The sequence below is a fragment of the Myotis yumanensis genome, unplaced genomic scaffold (assembly GCF_028538775.1).
Source record: "Myotis yumanensis isolate MYYU_CA2020_CCGP unplaced genomic scaffold, mMyoYum1.0.hap1 SCAF_1, whole genome shotgun sequence".
NCBI classification, from domain to species: domain Eukaryota; kingdom Metazoa; phylum Chordata; class Mammalia; order Chiroptera; family Vespertilionidae; genus Myotis; species Myotis yumanensis.
Genome location: NW_027223752.1, coordinates 237,104,211 through 237,126,053, shown reverse-complemented (window position 1 = coordinate 237,126,053; position 21,843 = coordinate 237,104,211). Strand labels below are relative to the sequence as shown.

Here is a 21,843-nt window from a genome sequence, read left to right as displayed (position 1 = left end):
GCTTAGCCACAGTTCCCACCGCCTCCCTCTCCCTCCCGACCCCTGAAATCCCCTGCGACACCCAGGAAAGCTGCTGGCGTTGGGCCCACAGTGTGAGGGACTGCTTTGCCCGGCCGCATGGCTCACCTATGAACCAGGAGATCGGGGTTCGATTCCCGGTCAGGGCACGTACCGGGGTTGCGGGCTCGACAGCCGATCAATGATTCTCTCTCATCATTGATGTTTCTATCTCTCTCCCCCTCTCCCTTTTTCTCTGAAGTCAATAAAAAATATATTTTTAAAAGAAAACTGTTTAAAATGCAGTATCTTCTGTTGGATGTAAATGCGCTATGAAGCGTCCCTGTGATGAGCCTCTCACAATCGGGTTTGAACGTGAAACTCCACTCACCACCCTGTGCTTCGGAGTCTGCTTTAAATCAGACTCCGAAATGCCGTGCTGTCTCCCGTGTTTTTTTTTTTTTTTTTAAATACGGGTGAAAGAGATTGTTTTGAAAATAATGTTTTAAGATGTTATTGTCAGACCTCAGTTTCCCAGACCTGCCCCCGACATCCACCCGGAGAAGCCGCCACGGGCCGCACACTCACGCCCACATGAGTGCGTGTGTAAAGCACAGAGCAGAGGGGAGGAAGACACCTGAGTAATGACGACGGTGACACTGGCTCATGGGATTAGGAGTGATTTCTGCTCCTTTATTTTCTCAAAGTTTTAACTGTTCAGAAAACGTGAGCAGAAAAAACATTGCCCTGCCCGCGGTGGCCCAGTGGTTAGAGCATGGGCCCGAGCACTGAAGGGGCTTGGGTTTGAGTCCCGGTCATGGGCACACACCTAGGTTGCAGGTGTGATCCCCAGTCCCAGGTGGGGCATGTCCGGGAGGCAACCCATAGATGTGTCTGTCTCACATCGTTGTGGGTGTGTGTCTCTCTCTCTTTTCCCTTCCCTTCCACTCTCTCTGAAAATCACTGGAAACATTATTCTCGGGTGAGGATCAGCAACAAGAGATGCATTTGTGAAGGCAAATTGCTGGGAAGGTAACTAAGCCTGTCACTGAGTCTGTGTCCCGCAGCCCCACGACGCCGAGGCCAACGCCGAGAGCCCGGAGGAGGACCTCAGGCTGCGTGTCCGGCGGCTCCGCCACCAGGTGCTGACCCTGCAGTGCCAGCTCCGGGACCAGGCGTCCGCCCGCGACCAGGCCCTCCGTCGCCGGGACCAGCTCCAGGGCCAGGTAGGCGGGCAGGGCGGCCTCTCTCGTAAACCGGTGGCCCCACCCTCTGGGAAGTTTTGAGAACGGAAAAAGGAACCAGGTCAGACCTCACTGGCCATTTCCAGCAACTGGTCAGTATTTATTAGATTTACAAAGCACAGGGCAGCATAGAGAGAAAAACTTCATCCAGCTCACCTGTTCATTCTAAAAAGAACACAGATCCTGTGGCTTCGGACCTATTCAGGGACCTGTCTGTGTCGGGGAGACGTGAAGCTTCACAGGTGATAAAACTGTACAGAGCTCGGTACACAGACACAGATACACACAGACACACAGACACAAACACACATACACATACAGACATACACATATACACAGATACACAGACACACATAGACACAAACACACACACAGACACAAACACACATACACACAGACATACACACACAGAGACACACAGAGACACAGACATATACACAAACACACATACACACAGACATACACACACAGAGATATACACATATACACAGACATAGATAGACACACACAGACACACACATACAGAGGCAGACAGACACACACAGAGAGACAGACAGACACACACACAAGTACAAGTTAAACTGGAGAAACCTGAGTAAAGCTGGCGGAGTGTATCAATATAATGGAACTGACATTATTTGGTTGCAAAATGCTCCCTTCAGGGGAAACCAGGGAAATATATGAAATATACGAAATATCCGGGGACTCTGATGACTTCTTACAGCTGCATGTAAAGCGGTAATCATTCAGTTTTTAAAATGTGCTTCCTGGAGACACGTAGGTCTTTGGAGAAATGTCTATGCAGATCCTCGGTGCATTTTGTAGTTGCCTTTGCTGTTGTTGAGCTGTAAGAATTTGTTATGCATCCTAGATACAAGCCCCTTATTAGATACCTGACCTGGAAATGTTTTCTCTCCTCCTGTTGTCTTTTCATGTCCTTCTCGTTGACTTTGTGACTGGAAGGGCCCGGTACCCAGTTCACGACCAGTCAGGCCACCCCCTAAACGGAAGCAGACAGAAGGCTTCCCCCACGCCTGCCCATCATCGAGCGCCTCTCAGTGTCAGACAGTCCGCTAGGAGCTGGCCTTTCACCCTGAGTATATCCCAAAAGGAGCCAAAACACATATACAGTGGTCACTGGTCTGTAGATAAAGAAGCAGAAACAATATACGTTTTCATAAACAAGAATTAGCTAATAAATTATATTTCAGCCTCATGATGAAATAATATGCAAGTTTGTAAAAGAACGTGATCAATTTGTGTTGACATGGAAATAACACCACAATATTAAATCAAATGGAAAAACAAGATGAGCCCTGGCCAGTTTGGCTCAGTGGATAGAGCGTCTGCCTGTGGAATGAAGGGTCCCGGGTTCGATTCCGGTCAAGGGCACATGCCCGGGTTGCAGGCTCTATTCCCATTGTGGGGCGTGCAGGAGGCAGCCGATCAATGTGTTTCTCTCACATCAATGTTTCTCTCCGTCTTTCCCTCTCTCTTCCACTCTCTAAAAATCGATGGAAAAATATCCTTGGGTGAGGATTAACAACAACAAAACAAACAAACAAACAAACAAAAAACAACACAAGATGTAAGGCATGCTGCATGTGGTTTCACACACACCCCACACACATTCTTATTACGGGCGTGTGCTTAGGGATCCGAGGTGGGGAGGAGAAGAGGGACTTTTGTTCGCGGGGACAGGAGAGAGAGTGAGAAGAACTCGACGCCCACCGTGGCACGGCCCGTGATGTTGTGGGTCAGGCACTCGGGCGGCCTTGCCGGGCGTCCTGCTGCACAGGCAGCCGGGACCCCTCGGTTCACCGGGCGCTGGGCTGGGCTGGGCTGGGAGGCCCAGGTGGCGTCTCTCCGTGCCTGGCCCCTCTGGCCGGATGGGAGCCCTGGCTTACAGTCCTTGGGTGCTGACCGGGTGCCAGGCCTGGTCCTAAGCACTTCGCAGGAGTCGTTCACGGAGTCCTGGCTGCAGCCACCCCTGCATGGGCCCTAACGTCACCCACACCCACAGACGGGAAGACGGAGGCAGAGAGAGTAGTTCGCACAAGGTCACAGGTCCAGGGAGTGGCCGGGCCGGGAGGAGGACCCCGGGCATCTGGCTGGGAACCGCAGGTTGAACGTGGTGCCAGAGACTCGGCACCCGGTGGGGACCTGGGAAGGCCTCCTTTCTGAAGGGAGCGGTGGCGGAGCTGGCGCGGGCCTCACTCGCCCGTGCTCAGGGCGCCCCTGCCTCCCGACCCTGCCGAGGTGACAGGTGACGGGAAAGGCCGTCCCCCCAAGAATTCCTGTGGGAGAGGAGGGGACAGGAGCCGGCCTGGGTGAGCCCCCGTGGGGGAGAGAGGGGCTGTGGGACAACGGCTCAGCCCTGTCAACACGTGTCTTTTCCAGGTGGACGAACTTCAGAAAAAGCAACATGAGGCAATCTTGGCTGTGACCCCTTTGAAGGTAAGGCATGTGTGCAGTCAGTAGAGAAGGCCTTTTCAGAAAAGCCCAGTATTTTCCCGTTAGAGATGTGGCCCATCTCTGTTCTGTGACAGTCCTGGGAGGAAGAACAGACAAAGCTCACTCCCAGTTCCCACTGACTCCGGCGTGCTCCTGGGTCCGTTCCCGGGTGTCTTACACGGGGCGCCCGGGCACCGCTGCCGGGAAACTGACAGGCCAACAACCCTGAACCATGGGAGGGAGGTACACCCCCTCCCCCGGAGCGGAGGGCACCCGGGAGGGCCTCCCTTGGGATGACAGGCCTGTCAACCCTCCGGACATGTGCAGACTTTTCATGGTGGGAGGGTCACTCACTCGTGTCGTTCAGGTAACAAATCCGTCCCGAGGGCCGCACGGTGCCCAGTGATGACAGAGACAGTGCCAGGGCCCAGCTTTGACCTTGAGGCGCTCCCAGGCTGTGTGGAAGGCAGGTCCACAATGTAAATTACCTGCAGGGATAGCCGGAAGCCGGAAGCCAGGGCACAGAGGGACGCCCGCCCTGAGCATCGGGGAGGCCTGAGGGGAGGCGACACCCGGGGAAGTGACACCAGGCTGGCCTCTGGAGAGGTGGTCAAGCTTTTCTGGGCTTGGGACATGTGGGAGCCACAGAGGAGTGAGCAGGAAGTTCTGGGGTTGGGCTGGGGGTGACCAGTGTGGCGGGAACAGGAGGGAGAAGGAGGGCGGGCCACGATGGGGCTGGAGGGGTGCAGGCAGGTCTAAGAGTCAGTGGTGGCTGGGGGCAGGAATGGCTGGGCTCTGGGACCTGTGGCTGGCCCTGTGTGGGTGCCTGGCCTGGACTGTCTCCTTTGGTCCTGGTGCCCACTGTACAGATGAGCAAGGCGAGGTGCAGAGAGAAGCTTGGCCACGTCGCTGGTCAGGGCAGAGCCTGAGCCCACACCCTTGACCCATCTGGAGGGCCATCAGAAGGCAGTGGGAGCCCCTGGGGTGCAGTGGAGGGAAAGGGGACGCAGGCAGCTTGCTGTCAACTCAGTAACTGTCAGCACGACTCTGGCTTCTGGGTGGAGGGAGGGGCAGAGGGAGGGCTGCGCTGGGCAGGGCTGGGGATGCAGAGCAGGGAGCCGACGCCGCAGCCCCTGGGAGCCCTGTGTCCGAGGACCCACCTGCTGCGTCTTCGTCCCACAGGCCAAGCTGGCCTCCCTGGTCCAGAAGTGCCGGGACAGGAACCACCTGCTCACGCGCCTGCTGCAGGAGCTGTGCCGCCACGGGCCGGCCGATCGCCTGCTCTGCCAGACGGTGCGCAGCATGGTGGACGACGTGGCGCTGGCCGAGTACGCGGCCACCTTCCTGGCTGCGGGGGTCCCAGAGGTCAGTTCCCAGAGGCAGCCCTATCCCTCTTCCTGTGTGGCCTGTGGCAAGTGACCCGGTCCACCTGCCTGGCCTGCACTGTCCCCGCTTTCTCCCTCTGCCCACTGACGCCACGGGGAACGCGCCCTGAATGCCTCCTCTGTGCCGGCACCTGTGCTCGGGGCTGGCGTGGGAAGGGGGTCCGGCCGTCCTTCCCCGTAAAGTGCTCACCACACGATGCAGGAGACAGACGCACAAACAGCGGCTTGAGTTCAGTGTCACGCTAGCCCTGTGCCATTGCTTCACCAGAAGGCTCTCTCCCGTGTGCCTCAGGACCTTAGCACGTGCTGCTTCCTCTGGCAAGATTCTTGTTTTCCCTCCAGCCTCCTATCCAGCCTTCGGGGACAGTTCGAGTGCAACCTTGCCCAGGGAGCTCGCTCTGAATTCCCCAGACCGCAGAGCTAGCCACACTCCCTCTGTCCTCCGAGGCACGTGGCTATGCCTGAGGGGTAACATGGGAGGAATTTTCCCCCTGATGTGGCGGGAGTTTGGTTGGCACTCTCTGTTGGGGCCAGAGCTGCTCCACAGTCACCTGTCTCCCTGGTTGGTACCTGGCACAGAGGAGCTGCTCAGGGAGTTTTCAGGTGAATGAATGAAATCATGAGTTAAATGAATGAGGATCTCCTCTCCTAATGGTCAGTGAAAGAGGAAACAGGCTCAGAGAGGTTGGGAGTCTCACTCAAGGTCACACAGCCCCCAGGTAGTGCAGCAGGTGATGAAAGCCAGTTCTGCCCCAGGTCTGGTAACAGTGCTCCTGGGTCTGCCTGGCTCTGAACAGCAGTGCCTGGCGTCCGTGTGCACGCAGCACCCACGGGTGCTCAGCCAAGCCTGCCCACACCCGCTTGCATGTGCACACACACACACACACACACACACACTCACACACACACAAGTGTGCAACCCCATTCGGAGGACCAGCCAGCAATGGTGTGCGGGTGCATTGCAGCTCCTGCTGTGGGCGCAACAGCCCTGATTTCCTGGCTCCTGCTCTCGGCAGCTGAGCACCAGGCCTGTGTCTCCCGCTTCGCCTCCCCAGCCCAGCCTCTGCAAAGCCCACCTTCTCCATCCGTCCTTCCCCACGGCCTGTGGAGAGCCTCCGCTGACCCTGGTCCAAGCCTCACACGGTGGAGCAGACGGAGACCTGGAGACCTCAGGTCTGCTCGGGGCCACAGGGCGACTTGGTTCAGAGCAGCCTTTGAATCCACAGCCTGAGACCCCAGCCCAGTGCTGGTCTCTTCCCGCCTCTCAGGGCCAGAGAGTTTTGAGGGACTTGGTCAGCGTGCTGTTGGAATGGCTGGTGCAGTTGACTGAGGCAAACTGAAGCCAAGTTTCAGGGCCTGAGACCCAGGAGGAGTCAGTCACCTGGGAGGGAGGAGTCAGGGCAGGGAGAGCCCCGCCCTCCAGGGCTGCTCCAGTCCTGCAGGCTCTGAACCTAGAACTGAAACAGCTGCTGGGATTGCACAGGCTGACCTGCAGGGACCAAATTCACAGAGACTGATGTATAAACCCGCAAACGAATTTCTCCATTTCCTCTGAGAAACAGGACGATGCACAGGCCGAAGTGTCCAGTGGGTGGATGGGAAAATGTCAGCATGGCCTGCCCTCTAGTGGAATCATCGGCCAGGCTCATTCATTCATTCATTCATTCATTCATTTGTTAGAGATGAGCGTTGACGATCGGAGGTTGCTTGGGAGCCTAGGATGGGGACAGGGAGCGTCAGGTGCCCTCAGCCTGATGTATTATTTCCTGGGAGGAGGTGCCCCTGTTCCTGGACACGTCTCCCCGGGGGCCGGGGGTCTCCCCCGGGCCTTTTGAAAGGCCGTGGCCAGTTATAAGCTTCCACTCCCTCCTAAGGTGACCGAATCTGCAGACCCGTCTTGCTTTATTTTACAATTCAGCTCTCCAAGAATACCCCCACTTTCATGGCCTGGGGCGCCTCAATGTTCCCCCCACAAACCACAAAACCGGGCTCTGCCACTTCATCCCACAAACGTTTACTGAGCACAACCGGAGCTTGTCTTCCTTGGGGGAGTCAGGGCTGGGCCAGCAGCGTGTCCTCTGGCCACAGCCCCCGGGAGGCGGTGAGCAGCCAGGAAGCTGCCGTTCGGCCTCCTCCCGCCCGCTCTGCCTCTTCCCTTCTCCTCCTGGGAACGTCCCGCTCTCCTCTGGGACTCAATCAGCAAGACCTAGACACGGGCCTGCAGAAGTGGAGGCTCATCTTAAAATTCCGCAGGGAGACCCAGAGCCCTACACGCCCCTCAAACCAGCAGCCCAGGCTGGGCCTCCAGGGATCCAGGCAAATCTTTTCTCTTTAGCGCCTGCCTTTCAGGAAGTTTAGAATATTCCCCCAAAATGTATGTGGGGGGACGGGCGGGGGGTGGGGCCTTAAGGCGAGCCCTGATCTGCCTGAACTGCCTCTCTTGTGGGGCAGTTAGCAGATCTCCGTTCTCATTTGGTTCTGACAAAACCCTGCGAGGAAGTGTTAGCGCCTCCACCTGCAGGTGGAGAGGGCGGGGCTGGGGGGGCACCTGACCTGGCCAGTGAGCGGAGGGCAGGTGCACCTGCGCAGGCCTGGCCCGGCCTCCCCAGCGCTGGTCCGTGGGCAGGAAGCGGGGAGGGCTCTGCAGGCCGGCCCTGCTCTGTCTGGCCGTAGTCACCGTGTAGCTCCCTCCGGGTCATGCAGGGTAACTGCGGGGATGTCTCTTCTTCCAGACCAGCCGCCACCCCGCCCTGGAGCCGGAGAAGCCGGAGGCTGTGACAGGTCAGTGCGGCTCAGGTAGGACCCGCCCTGGGCTCTGACCTGCCGGGGGAGGCGGGGGAGGGGAGTGGGGGAGGAGAGGGGGCAGGAAAACACCCATGTCCAGTGCAGACCAGGAGGAACCGAGCTGCTCCCCCTCCCTTCCCTACGCACTCTGCCTTCCCGCTTCACAACTTAGGAGAACAGATTAGAAAAATGCTGCCGCGGCAACATGGTCCCGTTCCTCAGCCCGCAGTTTCCCTTGTTCACCTGAAAATGAAAAGCCTTTCCTGCCGAAACCGGTTTGGCTCAGTGGATAGAGCGTCGGCCTGCGGACTCAAGGGTCCCAGGTTCGATTCCGGTCAAGGGCATGTACCTGGGTTGCGGGCACATCCCCAGTGGGAGATGTGCAGGAGGCAGCTGATCGATGTTTCTCTCTCATCGATGTTTCTAACTCTCTATCCCTCTCCCTTCCTCTCTGTAAAAAATCAATAAAATATATTAAAAAAAAAAAAAAAAAAAAAAAAAAAAAAAAAAAAAAGAAAAGCCTTTCAAAGCGAGAGGCAACAGGCGTGTGTGTGCGTGTGTGTGTGTGTGTGATGGACAGGTTAGGAGAGCAACTGAAACACTAACAATGGTTGCTTACAAAGGTGGTCACGTGGGTGCTTTTTTGTTCTGCTGTTTTTACTGTTAACAAGGAAAGTAAGCTGCTACCTGGCCAGACAGCAGTTCCTTGTGTAAGTGCGATGTGCTCCCAGCTGAGGCGTGGGGCGCTGAGGGTTTCATTGGGGTTATGTTCTTACAAGGTGCTCATTAAACACGTGGAGGAAGTGTGGGTGGTGTTACCTTCAGGCAGGGGTCCTCAAACTACGGCCCGCGGGCCACATGCAAATACAAATATTGTATTTGTTCCCGTTTTGTTTTTTACTTCAAAATAAGATATGTGCAGTGTGCATAGGAATTTGTTCATAGTTTTTTTTAAAACTATAGTCTGGCCCTCCAACGGTCTGAGGGACAGTGAACTGGCCCCCTGTTTAAAAAGTTTGAGGACCCCTGCCTTCAGGTAACTGAGCTCCGCTTGAGACCTGCTCAGGGAGCGTTCTTATTACTAGGTTCTGTTCTTACCAGCTGGGTGATCTTGGATGAGTTAATTGACCTCTCTGAGCCCCAGACGCTGATCTTCAAAAGGCGGGTAATGTGACATTTCTCAGGAGTGTAGTGCCCGACCCAAGAGGAGAGCTTTGTCCTCAGGTTTTAGCAGGTCTGTTTTCACAGTTGGAGGGGCATGGATTTTGGTGGTCCTGCTTTTGCCATTCATTTGTGTAAGTCTCCTTCCTTGTCCGGGCTTAGCTTCCTTAACCTTAAAAGAAGGAAGTGGGCCGGCCGGTTTGGCTCAGTGGTTGAGTGTTGACTTAGGATCCAAGAGGTCAACGGTTCGATTCCTGGTCAGGGCACATACCTGGGTTGTGGGCTTGATCCCCAGTAGGGGGTATAGCAGGTGTGCAGGAGGCAACCAATCGATGGTTATTTCTCTATCCTCCCTTCCACTCTCTAAAATCAATAAAATACACATTTTAAATAAACAAATAAAGGAAGGAAGGAAGGAAAGATGGAAAGAAGGAAGGGAGGAAGAAAGGAAGGAGAAAGAAAGAAGGAAGGAAGAAGGGTACTAGATTGACTGAGTCACTTACTCTTTCCGAGTTGCTGGGAGGCTGCTGTGCGCTCCCAGGCAGGTGTCGTTTATAAAGATGAGCCGGTCCCAGTGCAGAAGGGCCTGCGGCCAGGCAGGGAGGGCCAGGCAGGGGAAGGCAGTGTTTAGGCTGCCCACGACCATGACAGAACCGTCAGAGGCGTGTGGAGGAGGCGCTTGGAGCATCCCAGGCCTCTGAGAGGTCTGGGTCACGGGCGTGAGGCTCAGGGACTTGCTGACTTTGTGGACTTCTGGCTGAGGCTTGACCGAGACCGTTCTCTTCCAGCTCCGAACTCCCTCCTGAACACTGAAGTGGACAGCGCCCTCTCAAGACCGTGGCGTCCAGAGCCCTGGCCCGTGACTGAGGCAGAGTGGCCAGCACCGACAGCGCGACTGGATGCTTGGGAGGTGAGAGGACTTTCTTAAATACACTTTCCATGGGAGGTATAGCACACACACAGAGGAGGGCACAACGCGTCTGTGTGCAGCTCCGTGAGCATCTCAGCGCGCCACACCCCCGTGAATGCACCCCCAGGTCAAGAAGGAGAAAATGGCCAACACCACGAAGACTGGTTTCCTTTCATTACCTCTTTCTATTGTCTGTTTTTATTGGTTTGAGAGAGAGAGGAAAGAAGAGGGAGAGAGAGATAGAAACATCAATGAGAATCATCGATCAGCTGCCTCCTGCACTCCCCCTACTGGGGATCCAGCCCACAACACTGGGGCACGGGCCCTGACTGGGAATAGAACCACGACCTCTTGGTGCACAGGACAATGCTCAACCACTGAGCTACACTTGGCAGGCTCATTTGTGTTTCTTACTAAATCATGGGTTTTGTGTCTGGTTATTTTTCAGTGAGTGCTGGACATTGTGTATGAAAACTTGTGCAAAAATCATAATCTGAGGTTGAGCTTGAGATTGTCTTTATCCAGAGAGGATTCCTGTAGCTTCTGACAGGCAGCTGGGCCCGTGCAGACCGTGCCTCACGTCAGCTGCTTCAGTACTTGGGGGGTCTGCTTCCTTTCTTGCCCCCGCTTATTCCTAGGGCATAGCCTTTTAGGATCCTAGGCAAAGCCTGTTGTGTTTATCAGCGTCCTTCCCCCGTGGCCTCTGGAGCTCTGCTTGGCTTCCCACTGCTCAGCTGTGGCGGGGACAGGTGGCCTCCAGGGCTGTGCCAGCTGTTCCTGGCTTCTCTCCTGCTTTCGGCGATCGTCTCACAAATCCGCACACTCCCCGCCCGGAGCTCTCAGATGGTGCAAACGGCTCTTTTGTTATATTTCGTTCGGCTCTCCCCGTTGTACTTACTGGAGGTTTGGTCCAGAATGCCCTGCTCGGTCGGAGCCGGAGCAGCTCTGTGTTCAGAGAAAACTGACTTGACGATTCTGAGCTGTGGAGTCTGACAGGCCTGAGTTCAAATCCCAGCTGTGATTCAGGGGGAGCTGGGCGGGTTCCCTCATGCACCTAACTCCTCTCACCGGGGCCCGGGGCTAATGCTGCTGCTGACAGGAGGGTGGAGTCAGGTAAGCAGGGCTGAGGATGGGTCTGGAACATGACAGAGGTACTGCCCAGCACAGGGGACGTGTCCTGAGATGACCCGGAACCCTTTTCCCTGATCAGTGGCTTTCCTTGTAAATCACGTGTCTACAGGCTGATCACCCAGGAATACGACCTTCTTCCCAGCTTGGCTCGTTTTCCAGGAAAATTACCTCTGACATTTGACCTTTGCCCTGTACTATCTCGGGCAGGTAGAAGCCAAAGAAAGGAACAGCACCTGCAAAGAAGGAGGGGCGAGGAGGGGTGAATTACGGGGGGGAGGAGGAGGGCGCTGCCAGCATCAAAAGTGGCTGCTGCGCAGCGCGAGGTGCAGACGGGAGGCTCAGAGGCCACAGGGATGCTGCTGCTAAGAACGGAAGGAGAAAGGGCCTCCCCCCCTCATTTCCTGAGCGCTCCCCGGTGCCGGGCCTGTGTGTGCAACACGTTAGCTCACCCAGGACTCACCTGGCCCACTGCGTGGCTCTCATCACAAGCTCGACGTGACCTGGGAGAAGGGGGAGCACAGGCAGGTGGGTCACAGACCCAGGTCACACGGAGAGTACGAGGCAGAGCTGGGGTTCCCCCCGGGGCACCTGGCTCTGGAGGGGCGCTCTGGTCATCCCGTGGCCCGACGGTGCTGGGCCGTCACTGGTGGGGGATGGGAGACAGGAGAGGTCGCGCCTGCCCCCTGGAGGCTCCAATCCGGAGTTCCCTGAGGGGGACTCTAAACGCCTCCTCCAGGGGGTTCTGCCGGCAGCCCCCTGGCAAGCCTGTGAGGGAGCAGTCAGAGCGGAAGTGAAATAAATGGTGAACCCAGGAGCGTGTTAACACTCCTGGCTCCAAGCTTCTCACTGGACGTCACGGATGAAAACTCCTCCTTGATTGGACTTGGTTTCAAGTCCACAGGACACTCCGGCTTCTTCGTAGTTCGATGGCAGGTGTCCACGTGCACCTTTTGCTCCCACCCCATGTTCACAGAGCACCTGGCCCACAGGCAGCGTCAGAAAGGCCTTATCGGTGAACAGTTAGACGGGGAGGGGCCTGTTGGGCTGTTTCTCTGGAAGGCCATGCAGGAGGCTCATTCTCACGGCCACACCGCAGGCCCCGCAGCCCTGGCTCTGTCCGCTGTGATGGGCGTGGAGGACAGGGCTCTGGGCGGGCTCTGGGCAGGGGCTTCCTGCGGTGAAGCCCAGTGTGTTAAGTAAGGACACCAGGGGAGTGGTGGCCTCTGAGCAAAACGAGGTCATAGTTGAGGGGCAGTAACTACATTTGTCACATGTCACCATCGTTTTATGGTTGAGCTTAGAGAGAAAGAAAGGAAGGCGGGGGAGCCTGAAAACATACAAAAATATCCCGAAAGGGCTGGCAAGCTTTTGATGATTGAGTAAATGTTGGTCTCCCACCGAAGACCCTTCATCCATCCCCGTGGGCAACAGCAGGCCGTAGCGGCGAATAGCGCGGGCTGGGGGGCCATGCAGCCTGGGTTCAAAACCTCGCTCTGCCTCCTTGGTAGCTGTGTGGCCTTGGGCAAGTCACTTACCCTCTCTGGGCCTCTGTTTCTTCATCTGGGTATCTGTATAATATTACTTACCTCTTCTGGTTAAAGAGCAAATGGATACATATGGATACATTGCTTAGGACGATGTCTGGCACGTCGTAAGAGCTCAGCAAATGTTCACCGTCATGGGTTGAACCATATGAAATTGCTGATGTTATACCACCCTCTCCCTATAAACTCAGGGTTTCAGATGATTTAAATTAGTATTATTATTGCAAGACTAGAGGCCCAGTGCACAGATTCATGCACTGGTGGGGGGCGTGACCTATGGGAATCAGCCCACTGTGGGAACGCCACTCATCCCGGTCAGCCAAGCCGCTGTGGGCCCGCCCTCTGAGCGGCTGCTCCCACTGTGGGAGCGCACTGACCACCAGCTCGTGTGTTGAGCATCTGCCCCCTGGTGGTCAGTGCACGTCATAGTGACTGGTCGACTGGTCGTTCTGCTGTTTGGTTGCTGGGCTTTTATAAATATAGGTGAAGTTCAGGCTCCTTACGTGGTGGTTGACATTCTATGCACACATTGTTCTGTGCAGAATGACTTCCGTTTTTAGCAGGTAACAGAATCCCGCCCCCAAACCCGCTCGGACACCACTCCTCCAGCAGGCCTCCCCTCCTCAGTGTGTAATCAGGCTCCCTCCTGGGAGGGCCACCGCACCTGTGGCCTCCCTCCCAGCCCCAGGGGAGGGACTGGGCCAGGGGAGGCGCACAGGGGATGCTCCTTGGTCACCAGTCCCTCCTCCCTGCTCTGCCTTTCTCAGGCAGCTTCCCCTGACACGGGAGGGCGCTGAGCAGGAAACCCTGCTCACTGCTCACTGCTCACTGCCTCCTGGGACCACAGGGTGGCGGGGTGGGAGGGTGGGAGTGTTGCTCCATTCTCCCTATATCACTGGTGGCCACACCTCTCAGAGGCCTGAGCCAGGGGCATACGTAGGACTCATTATTGAACATAGTGGGCCCGCCTGTCATTAGCAGGGAAGGTGCTGGGTGAGTGGGAGATGCTGAGCGTGAAGGGCTCACATGCGTGTGATAGCTGCGGGTGGAGATTAGAGAGCCCGGGGCTTTGAAATCAGGGGGGCTGGGACTTGCATATTGAGCCAGCCACCTCTGAGCTCCCTGAGTTTAGGTGAGCAATGGGGAGTCTCTGAGACAGGTAACCGTTTCCTCATCTGTAACCAGGGCCCGATGCTGGCCTGCTGGGAGGACTGAATGAGAGCGTGTGAAATGGCACATTGGAGAGAACCCCGGGCAGGGCAGGGCAGGGCAGGGCTGGGCAGGGCAGGGCTGGGCAGGGCTGGGCAGGGCAGGGCAGGGCAGGGCAGGGCTGGGCAAGGCAGGGCAGGGCTGGGCAGGGCAGGGCAGGGCTGGGCAAGGCAGGGCAGGGCTGGGCAGAGCAGGGCAGGGCTGGGCTGGGCTGGTCAGGGCTGGTCAGGGCAGGGAAGGGAAGGGCAGGGAAGGGCTGGGCAGGGCAGGGCAGGGCAGGGCAGGGCAGGAGGTTGGTGTCCGGGAGGCAGTGGCTCCCTCCTGATGGGAAGGTCACCACCTCTTGTCCCTGGGAACAGGGAAGCTTGTGGAGGATCCGCTCCATGGGGCCACCCACCAGGTGTCTGGGCTGCACCCCCTGAATGATATGGGGTGCTAGACCTACCCCCCCCCACCTCCTTTGGCTCCCCTGTGCCCTGCGGGGGTGGTGTGGGCCTCAGTGAACTTACCAGAAGGACGTGAGCTCAGGCGTGAGGAGTGTTTGGGGTCAGGCACGGAAGTGCCGGGTACATGGTAGCTGTCCTCGCCACCTTCCCTTGGGAAAGGGGGGACCGAGGGGCGCGGGGAGCAGAGACCTTTCATGATGCTCTCGCCTCCAGCCTCCCTGGCCTCCAGGGCCGACGCCTGATCCTGGACCTCGCCCGGCCGTGGCCACTGAGGCGTCGGGACTCCCAGCGCAGCGTCTGCAGGAGAGAGGCGGGGTGTCCCGCGCTGCCCCCCAGGCCGCCGGCCCCCCGCCCTCCGAGCTGCGGAGCCCCGCCCGGATCCTGGCCTTCCACCGGGAGCTCAGCCGGAGCGTCCGCGGCTGCCCCCGGGTCGCCGAGTCTCCGCTGGAGCTGGAGCTGTAGCCTCGCTGCCGCTCCGGCCGCCCCGCGGGCTGTGAGTGTTGGACGCGGAGCCTCCGAGGCGCCGTGAGAGATCGGCAGCCTCAGAGCCCGGCTCGGCGGCCAGTGGTCCTGCCTGGGCGGCCTGTGGTGGTTGTCAGAGCTCGAGGGGAGCCCCGGATGGGCCTTGCAAATTCGGAGCAGCTTGGCTTTGGCAAATGCGGGGCAGCAAAGTGGGTGTTGACTGGACCCAAACCTGCCCAGTGACTGGTCCCGGGGTCTCAGTCTGGGCCTGACTCCGTCCCCCGGAGGCAGACTCGGTAATGTCTGGAGACGTCTGTGTTGTCACAGCCAGGAAGCTGCTCCTGGCATCTAATGGGAAGAAGCCGAAGATGCTGCTGAGTATCCCACAATGCACGGCGGCCCCAGGACAGAGCAGCCTCGCCCGCGTGTCGGCAGAGCTGGGCCGGGAGGCCCCGGGCTGGTCTCACGGCGCCTAACACTGTCCGCCCTGAGGACTGTTTTGTTACTTTCCTGCCCCTGGGACCCCTCCCCCAGATTGCAAAAGATTTTTGTCTACCAGATGAAAGGCTTGACTGAAGTAATTCTATATTTTACATTTTAAAACAATAAAAGCCCGTCAGAACTTTCTAATCAGTCATTCCTTCAGCATTGGTGGACACCCAGCACTTGCCGGGCAGCGTGGTGCGAGGAGGAGCGAGGCAAGTCCACATCGGTCCCTGTCCCAGGAAGAGGCACACGCAGACACATCACGGGCAGTCAGTCGCACGTGTGCCTCGAGATGTGTGCCGAAGGGCAGGGCCCGTACTACCCGGCTCCAGGAAGGCATGGCTGGCTGGGCAAGGCCCTGAGGCCCAGTGAGGTGTTCAACACCTGGGCGAGGGGGGAAGGGTGTCACAGCAGAGGGAACAGCATGTGCAAGGCTCGGGGCGTGCCGCTGGCGGAGGAGCGTGCACAGCCGCTCCCTGCCGAGCCAGCTGCAAGGGGTCGCTGCCTCACCCCCACCCAGCACCCCTCCCTTTCCCTAGACCCGGGGGTGGAAGAAGAACCCCCCATCCTGAGGGCAGGCCGCCCAGAAAGAGGGTCCAGGGAGCTTGGGCCACACCTGCCCCGACCCTCCCCAGGCTCACCAACCAGAGACCTGGTCTCTCTCCCTGGGGAGGGCTGGAGGGAAGGGTCAGTTACCTGCCCAATTCTGTTCCCTCCTGGATGCTGGGGCCATGTCAGGTCAAGGAGGTACCCCCCCCCCCCTCCCCCGTAGTAGGCAAAACACACAGAATTTAAATGAATGTATTTTAACTTTTTATGTTGCAATGAAAAGTGCAGAGATGCCCTGGCTGGTTTGGCTCAGTGGATAGAGCGTCGGCCTGTGGACTGAGGGGGTCCCGGGTTCGATTCCGGTCAAGGGCACATGCCCAGGTTGTGGGCTCGATCCCCAGTGGGGGGTGTACAGGAGGCAGCCGATCAATGGTTCTCTCTCATCATTGATGTTTCTATCTCTCTCTCCCTCTCCCTTCCTCTCTGAAAGGCAATAAAAAAATATTTTTTAAAAAAAGTGCAGAGTTCCCACACACCCTCCCAGCTTCCCTGATGTTAACATATTTGGTACCTAACCATAGTACCATACGATAAGCAAGGTGATGGAGTGAGCGTCAGCCCGCTGAGCTGCCAGCCTCTCCCGGAGCCCGCGGGGCCCTGGGATCCTGCCCATGGGCATCATGTCCATCCATATCTCTGGATTGATGGGCCCGTGGACCCTCCCATCCATTTGTTCAGGAGACAGTGGGCCTGGCTCTGTGCTTTAAGCTGCACTGGCTTGTCTCATCCTTCCTAAGATGTGAGGTCCTGTACATGTTCCCATTTTACAGATGAGAACACTGAGGCCCAGCGCTGAACTTGCCCGAGGTCACACAGAGAGGGCATACAGCGCACAATTTGAAGCCAGAGCCTGCTTTGAGCCATTCCGTCACTGCTCTCAAGGATGACGGGCCAGGCAGAGGGGACAGGAGGGCAAGAGCTGAGAGGCAGGGCCCTGGTGTGGTGTGCTGGAGCAGAGGGCGGGTAGGCTGGAGGGGGTGTCGGTCAGATCCCTGCGGCTGCGTCCTGCAGATCTGCACTCCCGGGCGGAAGAAGCAGGCGGAATGTCTTTCCCGTGTTCAGCAGGAATGTCTTTGTGTTTGGAAACGCTTTGTCTGGATGCAGTGGACGCTGGCCTTCCCCATGCAGGGGTGGCAAGTTGTACTTGAAGATAACATTGACGCCACCCACAGCTAAGGATCGGCACCGCGCCTCCACCCAAACCCTCAGACTCACCCTGTCGGCTGAATCCTGTTATTCCCATCATTTTCCACCAAGAAAGCTGAGGCACGGACGGGCAGAGCCACTTGCGGAAGGTCATGCAGCTGGAGGTCATGCAGCTGGAGGTCACGCAGCTGGAGGACCCAGCCCAGACTAGCTCAGCCTCTCTCCTCGCCGTTTATATCCTGCTGCCTTCTAAAAGGGTCCGATGAAGCAGGAAGCAGCAGAAATGAGCATTCTTTCAGATAAACCAACAGACTTGCAGGACGTGGGAGCCGCCCCGCCAGCCCCTCCCAAAGGGCCGGGGCGGAGACCCTCAGTTCCACGGGAAGACCTTTCGGGAGAGGCGGGCTGAGGCAAAGGACCAGAGACCCCAGAGGGGCTCACTCAGGTGTGAGCTGTGAGCTGTGTGCGGGAGGGTCAGGGCCCAGCCTCAGCCCCGGGCCGAGCGCCTGTTACTTTAAGTATTACTTTCACGGAGAACCGCTCTCAGTGTGGCTGTGTGACTGCACGCGGAGCCCCTACCAGCGCCTCTTCAGCCCTCAGCACTGCCCCCCTCGGAGCCCCGGCCACCAGCACTCCGCTCCTTCCTAACCCCTCGCCCCGAGTGATGCTTTTCCATCCAAGTTTTCAAACGTCGCACACAGCGACGGAACAACGGCAGCTCTCACACTGTCCAGGGCCTCTTCTCAGTGCGACTCCGATATCCACTCGCCCTCACAGCCAGCCCAGCAGGTGGCACCCCCACTTTACAGATTAGAAAGCGGAGACAGAGCTGCGGTGAGGAGAAGAGCTGGGATCCAAGCCCACCGGCCTCCCAGCATCAGAGGCAAAGACGGAGGGGCACTCGCCTGGGCGGGCACTGGCCCGGGGACTCGTAGGCCTGGCGAGGTGGGACGCCATGATGATGTCATTCCGCTGTCACTGGAGGAAACCACGCCTTCGGGGTCTGGGCTCAGACCCAGGGCTGGAGAACGGCGGGGCTGGAGGCGAAGGCAGGTCTCTGAGCCCAGGGCCCACTCCATCCTTGCTGCGCTGCTGGGAAGGGCAGGCCCGGGTCCCAGCCGGCCGCGGTGTGGGGCCGTCTGCCCAGTTTCCTCTGCCCTGGCCCCTGCCCACCAACACCTGGAGGAGATGAAGGCCGGGGTCTGCCCCGGGAACAGTGCCCGCCCACAGCACAGCCCAGAGCCTGTCCCCTCCTGAGGGGCCCCCCTGGCCATGCCCGCCCGCTTCCCCGCTTCGCCCTCCGTGGCTCGGCCCAAACCCCTCCTCTCTGCTTCCTTGGCCTCCGAACTGCCCAGGGCTTCCTCAGCCTTCTCCCCCGGCGGGCAGATCCCAGCGCCCCTGCACTGAGGCCACGCGGGCCCCCGCACCTGCGGGATGAAACACAGACGGCCCCTCACTGGGGTCAGGGAGCAAACACCTACTCGCTGACCCCGCCCCCCAACCCGATGTCTGGCCTGTGGGCTTCAAACCACACCCCGCCCACGGCAGGGGCTCAAAAGGGAAATGCTGCGTTGAATCAACACATTGGGTGGGTATCGGGAGGGGCTGGGGGCAGCAGGGACCCCCAGCATTGCCAGTGGGAGCGAAGCTGTACACGTGCACAGTGGGGAGGGGAGTGGGGGTGGCCAGGACTCTCAAAGACAAGTGCCGCTCTGCTGGGACCCGGTGATTCCTCTCCCGGGAGCTGACCCTCAGGCGTCATCACACGTGTGTGCGCAGGTGTCCACGCAAGCACATGTCAGCACCAGCCGAGACCGGAGACAACGCAAATGGGGACAATGCGACTGTTCACGCCGTGAAGGAGGATCTCATGGTCTCAGGTGCAATCCAGCTGACGTGTTAAAGCAGGTGCGGGGCGCAGTGTGGAGTGCGCTGCCATCGGGGCGAGCGGGTGCGTGTGTGTGCGTGTGTGTGTGCGTGCGTGTGTGCGTGTGTGTGTGTGTGTGTGTGCGCCTGTGTGCGCCTGCTTAGAATATATAGGCCGTCTCGCCGTCTCGGGAGGGTTCATAGGAAACCGGCACATGTTTGCCCCTGGGGCGGGAACTGGGAGGAGGGAGGGCAGGAGACTTGCCCTGTAGGCTCCTATGCCTTCTGACTTTTCTAAATGTTTCCCCTGAACTAAACATACACGCTAAAGGGGACAGGAGAGTCACGGTGGGATTCCTTCCGGCACCTTCCATGTGGTGATCACAGAAAGACACAGATGCCCACCCCCGTTTCCTATCCGACCCACCCCTGCCTGCAAGGCCTCGCTCCCTGGTCAGCCCCCGCTCACCTCCAGGGCCCACCTCAGTGGGCACTTCCTCCAGAAGGCCCTCGCTGACTTCCCTCACTGGTCACACCGTGCTCATGCCACTCTGTCTTGGTGCATTTGCCTCTCCAGGAGCCTCAAGGCGGGGACCCGGAGGGAGACCAGGGTGGCCCGGCCCCCGCCTCTCACCTGCTCTGGCAGATGCTCAGGAAAAGATCTGCTGAGCAGATGTTTGGCTCGCCACATGCAGCACACAGCACACAGCACACAGCACACAGCACGCAGCACGCAGCACGCAGCACGCAGCACGCCTCCCCGGGGCAGGGGAACCAGGCAGCAGGGAGAGAAGCACACTTAGCACTTCGCTGCTTGGCCGCCAGCCAGGCCAACCTCCCATCTGACTTGCCTAAAAGCCCAGGTGGGGCCACTGCGGTAGTGGTAGTTGGGCGGGAGGGTGTGTTTACCTCGCTGGGTCAGGATGCCCGCTCCCAGAGCCTGGCCAGGCCCCCAGGGAAGGCCCCCGTTGTTGATTGCTGACAGCCGGCTTGACAAATCGTTTTCTGCCGCAGAGGCCGGGCTGGCCCATCTGGTGGGTCGCCAGAGGCCTCGGGTCACCACAGTGGCGCTCCCGGTGTGGGGGCTGGACGGGCCAGCTTCCGTGTGCCCAGATCCGGCCTGGCCCTGCCTGGTCACCCGAGCAGGTCCTGCACCCCCGCCTGGCGCATCTGACCAGGCTGTATGTACATGTGGCTGGTCAGGCCCGTGATGGCCTCTCGGAGGGCGGGGGCCCGGAGCCGAGGAAGGAGAACGCTGGAGCCTGCCCCCCACCATGGCAATCACAGCACAAAGCCACGGCCACGTGAGGCGGCCCAAAGTGCCAGCCTCAGGCGGCAATTCACAACGCGCGTTAATAAGTGGTTTCTGGCTTCGGAACATGATTGATGACGGTCCTCGGGTTCCCGGCACCGGCTTCCTTTAATGGATTTCCCCTGTCGCCTCTCCACCGAGGGCGGCCCAGAGTGTGAGCAGGGGCCGGAGGGAGTGCTCCCGGGACCAGACACCCGCATCTGCGCCCACAAGCGTGCTGCTGGCTCAGCAGTGCTGGCAGCTGGCGCTCCCCTGACCCCCCCTGCCCGCCCCCGCTTCACCGGTTCACCTCCTCTTCATCATATTCCCGGTGCTCAAAGCTAACGGCGTCGTTGTCCCAAAACACAGGGGCCCGGGGGTAAAAGAGACCACAAACCAGCATGACCGGCCAGGATGCTGCACAGCTGGTGACTGTGGTGGCCGAAATGGCCAAAGGATGACAACAGTGGTGTCCGATGTGGGGACCCCTTGAGCGGTGGTGATGGGGCCGCAGGCCCGTGAGAACAGAGACGCCTCTTCTGTATTCCCGCCTCCCAGCCGCACCGCCACACCGGCACGCACACCGCGGGCACCACCTAATGTCTTGAACCAGTGGGTGGGAGGCCCCACGGGCCCATCAGCCCAGGGGTGCGGGTGGACGTGATGCCCGTGGGCGGGATCCCAGGGCCCCGCGGGCTCCGGGAGAGGCTGGCAGCTCAGCAGGCTGATGCTCGCTCCACCAGTTGCTTATCTTACGAATCCGTGGCGTCTGTTTCCATCCGGTACTAGAAAGCTCTCCGGCCCAGCGCATGCCTGCCTCGCTCCAAAGCCCCGTCCCCCTGCCCACGGCCCAGCTCAGATGCCCCATCGTTTGGTTTACTCCCTGAGCTCTGCCCTTCTTCCTCCCTCACCCCTCCCACCTCTCTCCCCAACACACACACACACACACACACACACACACACACACACACACACACACACACACCAGTCCCCCTGCTGTAGATCTCAGCCAAGTGCTCCCCGGGGCCCGAGCTGCTAAGATGAGCAGCTTGTCTCCTGGAGGCTGGGAGTGATTTAGCGACAGGAAGCAGGTGCGAGGCTGGAGGTGGGGAAGTGGGGGTGGGGGCTGGGCTCTCACTGTCTCCAGCTGCTGCTCTGTCTCCCATCCCCATCTCCAGGGCTCGGCCACCCTGGTGTTTGCCTCACACTGGACCCAAACCCAGAATCAGAATCCCCAGCGCACTCACGCACACACACATACACACATATATAGGCACACGCACACACACGCACTCATGCACACACACGCACACACTCACACACACATGCACACACATACACACAGGCACACACACGCATGCACACACTCACTCATGCACACACGAGCACATACACACACCTGCCTGCAGACAGAAGCTGGTGCGTTAAGTTCCAGTGGCCTTGAGCGGCCAGTTCCCTGCTGTCACTGCTGGCTTATTCACTGGAGACAGCCGACTGCTGCGCACCTACTGTGTGCTGGTGCCGTCCTGGGAGCCTGGCAGGCAGAGAAGGCTCCCAGCAGCTGCAGGGTGGGGCTCGCTGTCAGGCAGGAGCCAAGCAGCCATGCTCCTCGCTCCTCCAGGGCAGCTGCTTGGGTTGTGTGTGAACAGAGCCTCCGGTCCAGGGCAAAGGGCGGCCCCCCGGCCCCCTCCTCGCCAACAGGCTGTGCCCGTTCGGAG

The 21,843-nt window shown here is 58.8% G+C and overlaps 1 protein-coding gene across 1 annotated transcript in view; it reads left to right on the top strand.

The window, feature by feature from the left end:
- CUNH4orf50 (chromosome unknown C4orf50 homolog) overlaps positions 1–14,727 on the top strand; it is a 39,599-nt gene extending 24,872 nt beyond the window's left edge. Inside the window, 6 exon segments of the mRNA XM_070398590.1 lie at positions 1,065–1,223; positions 3,642–3,698; positions 4,878–5,060; positions 7,801–7,861; positions 9,814–9,935; positions 14,479–14,727. Of these exon segments, the coding sequence (XP_070254691.1) occupies positions 1,065–1,223; positions 3,642–3,698; positions 4,878–5,060; positions 7,801–7,861; positions 9,814–9,935; positions 14,479–14,727 (831 nt within the window).
- Positions 14,728–21,843: the final 7,116 nt, after the last annotated feature.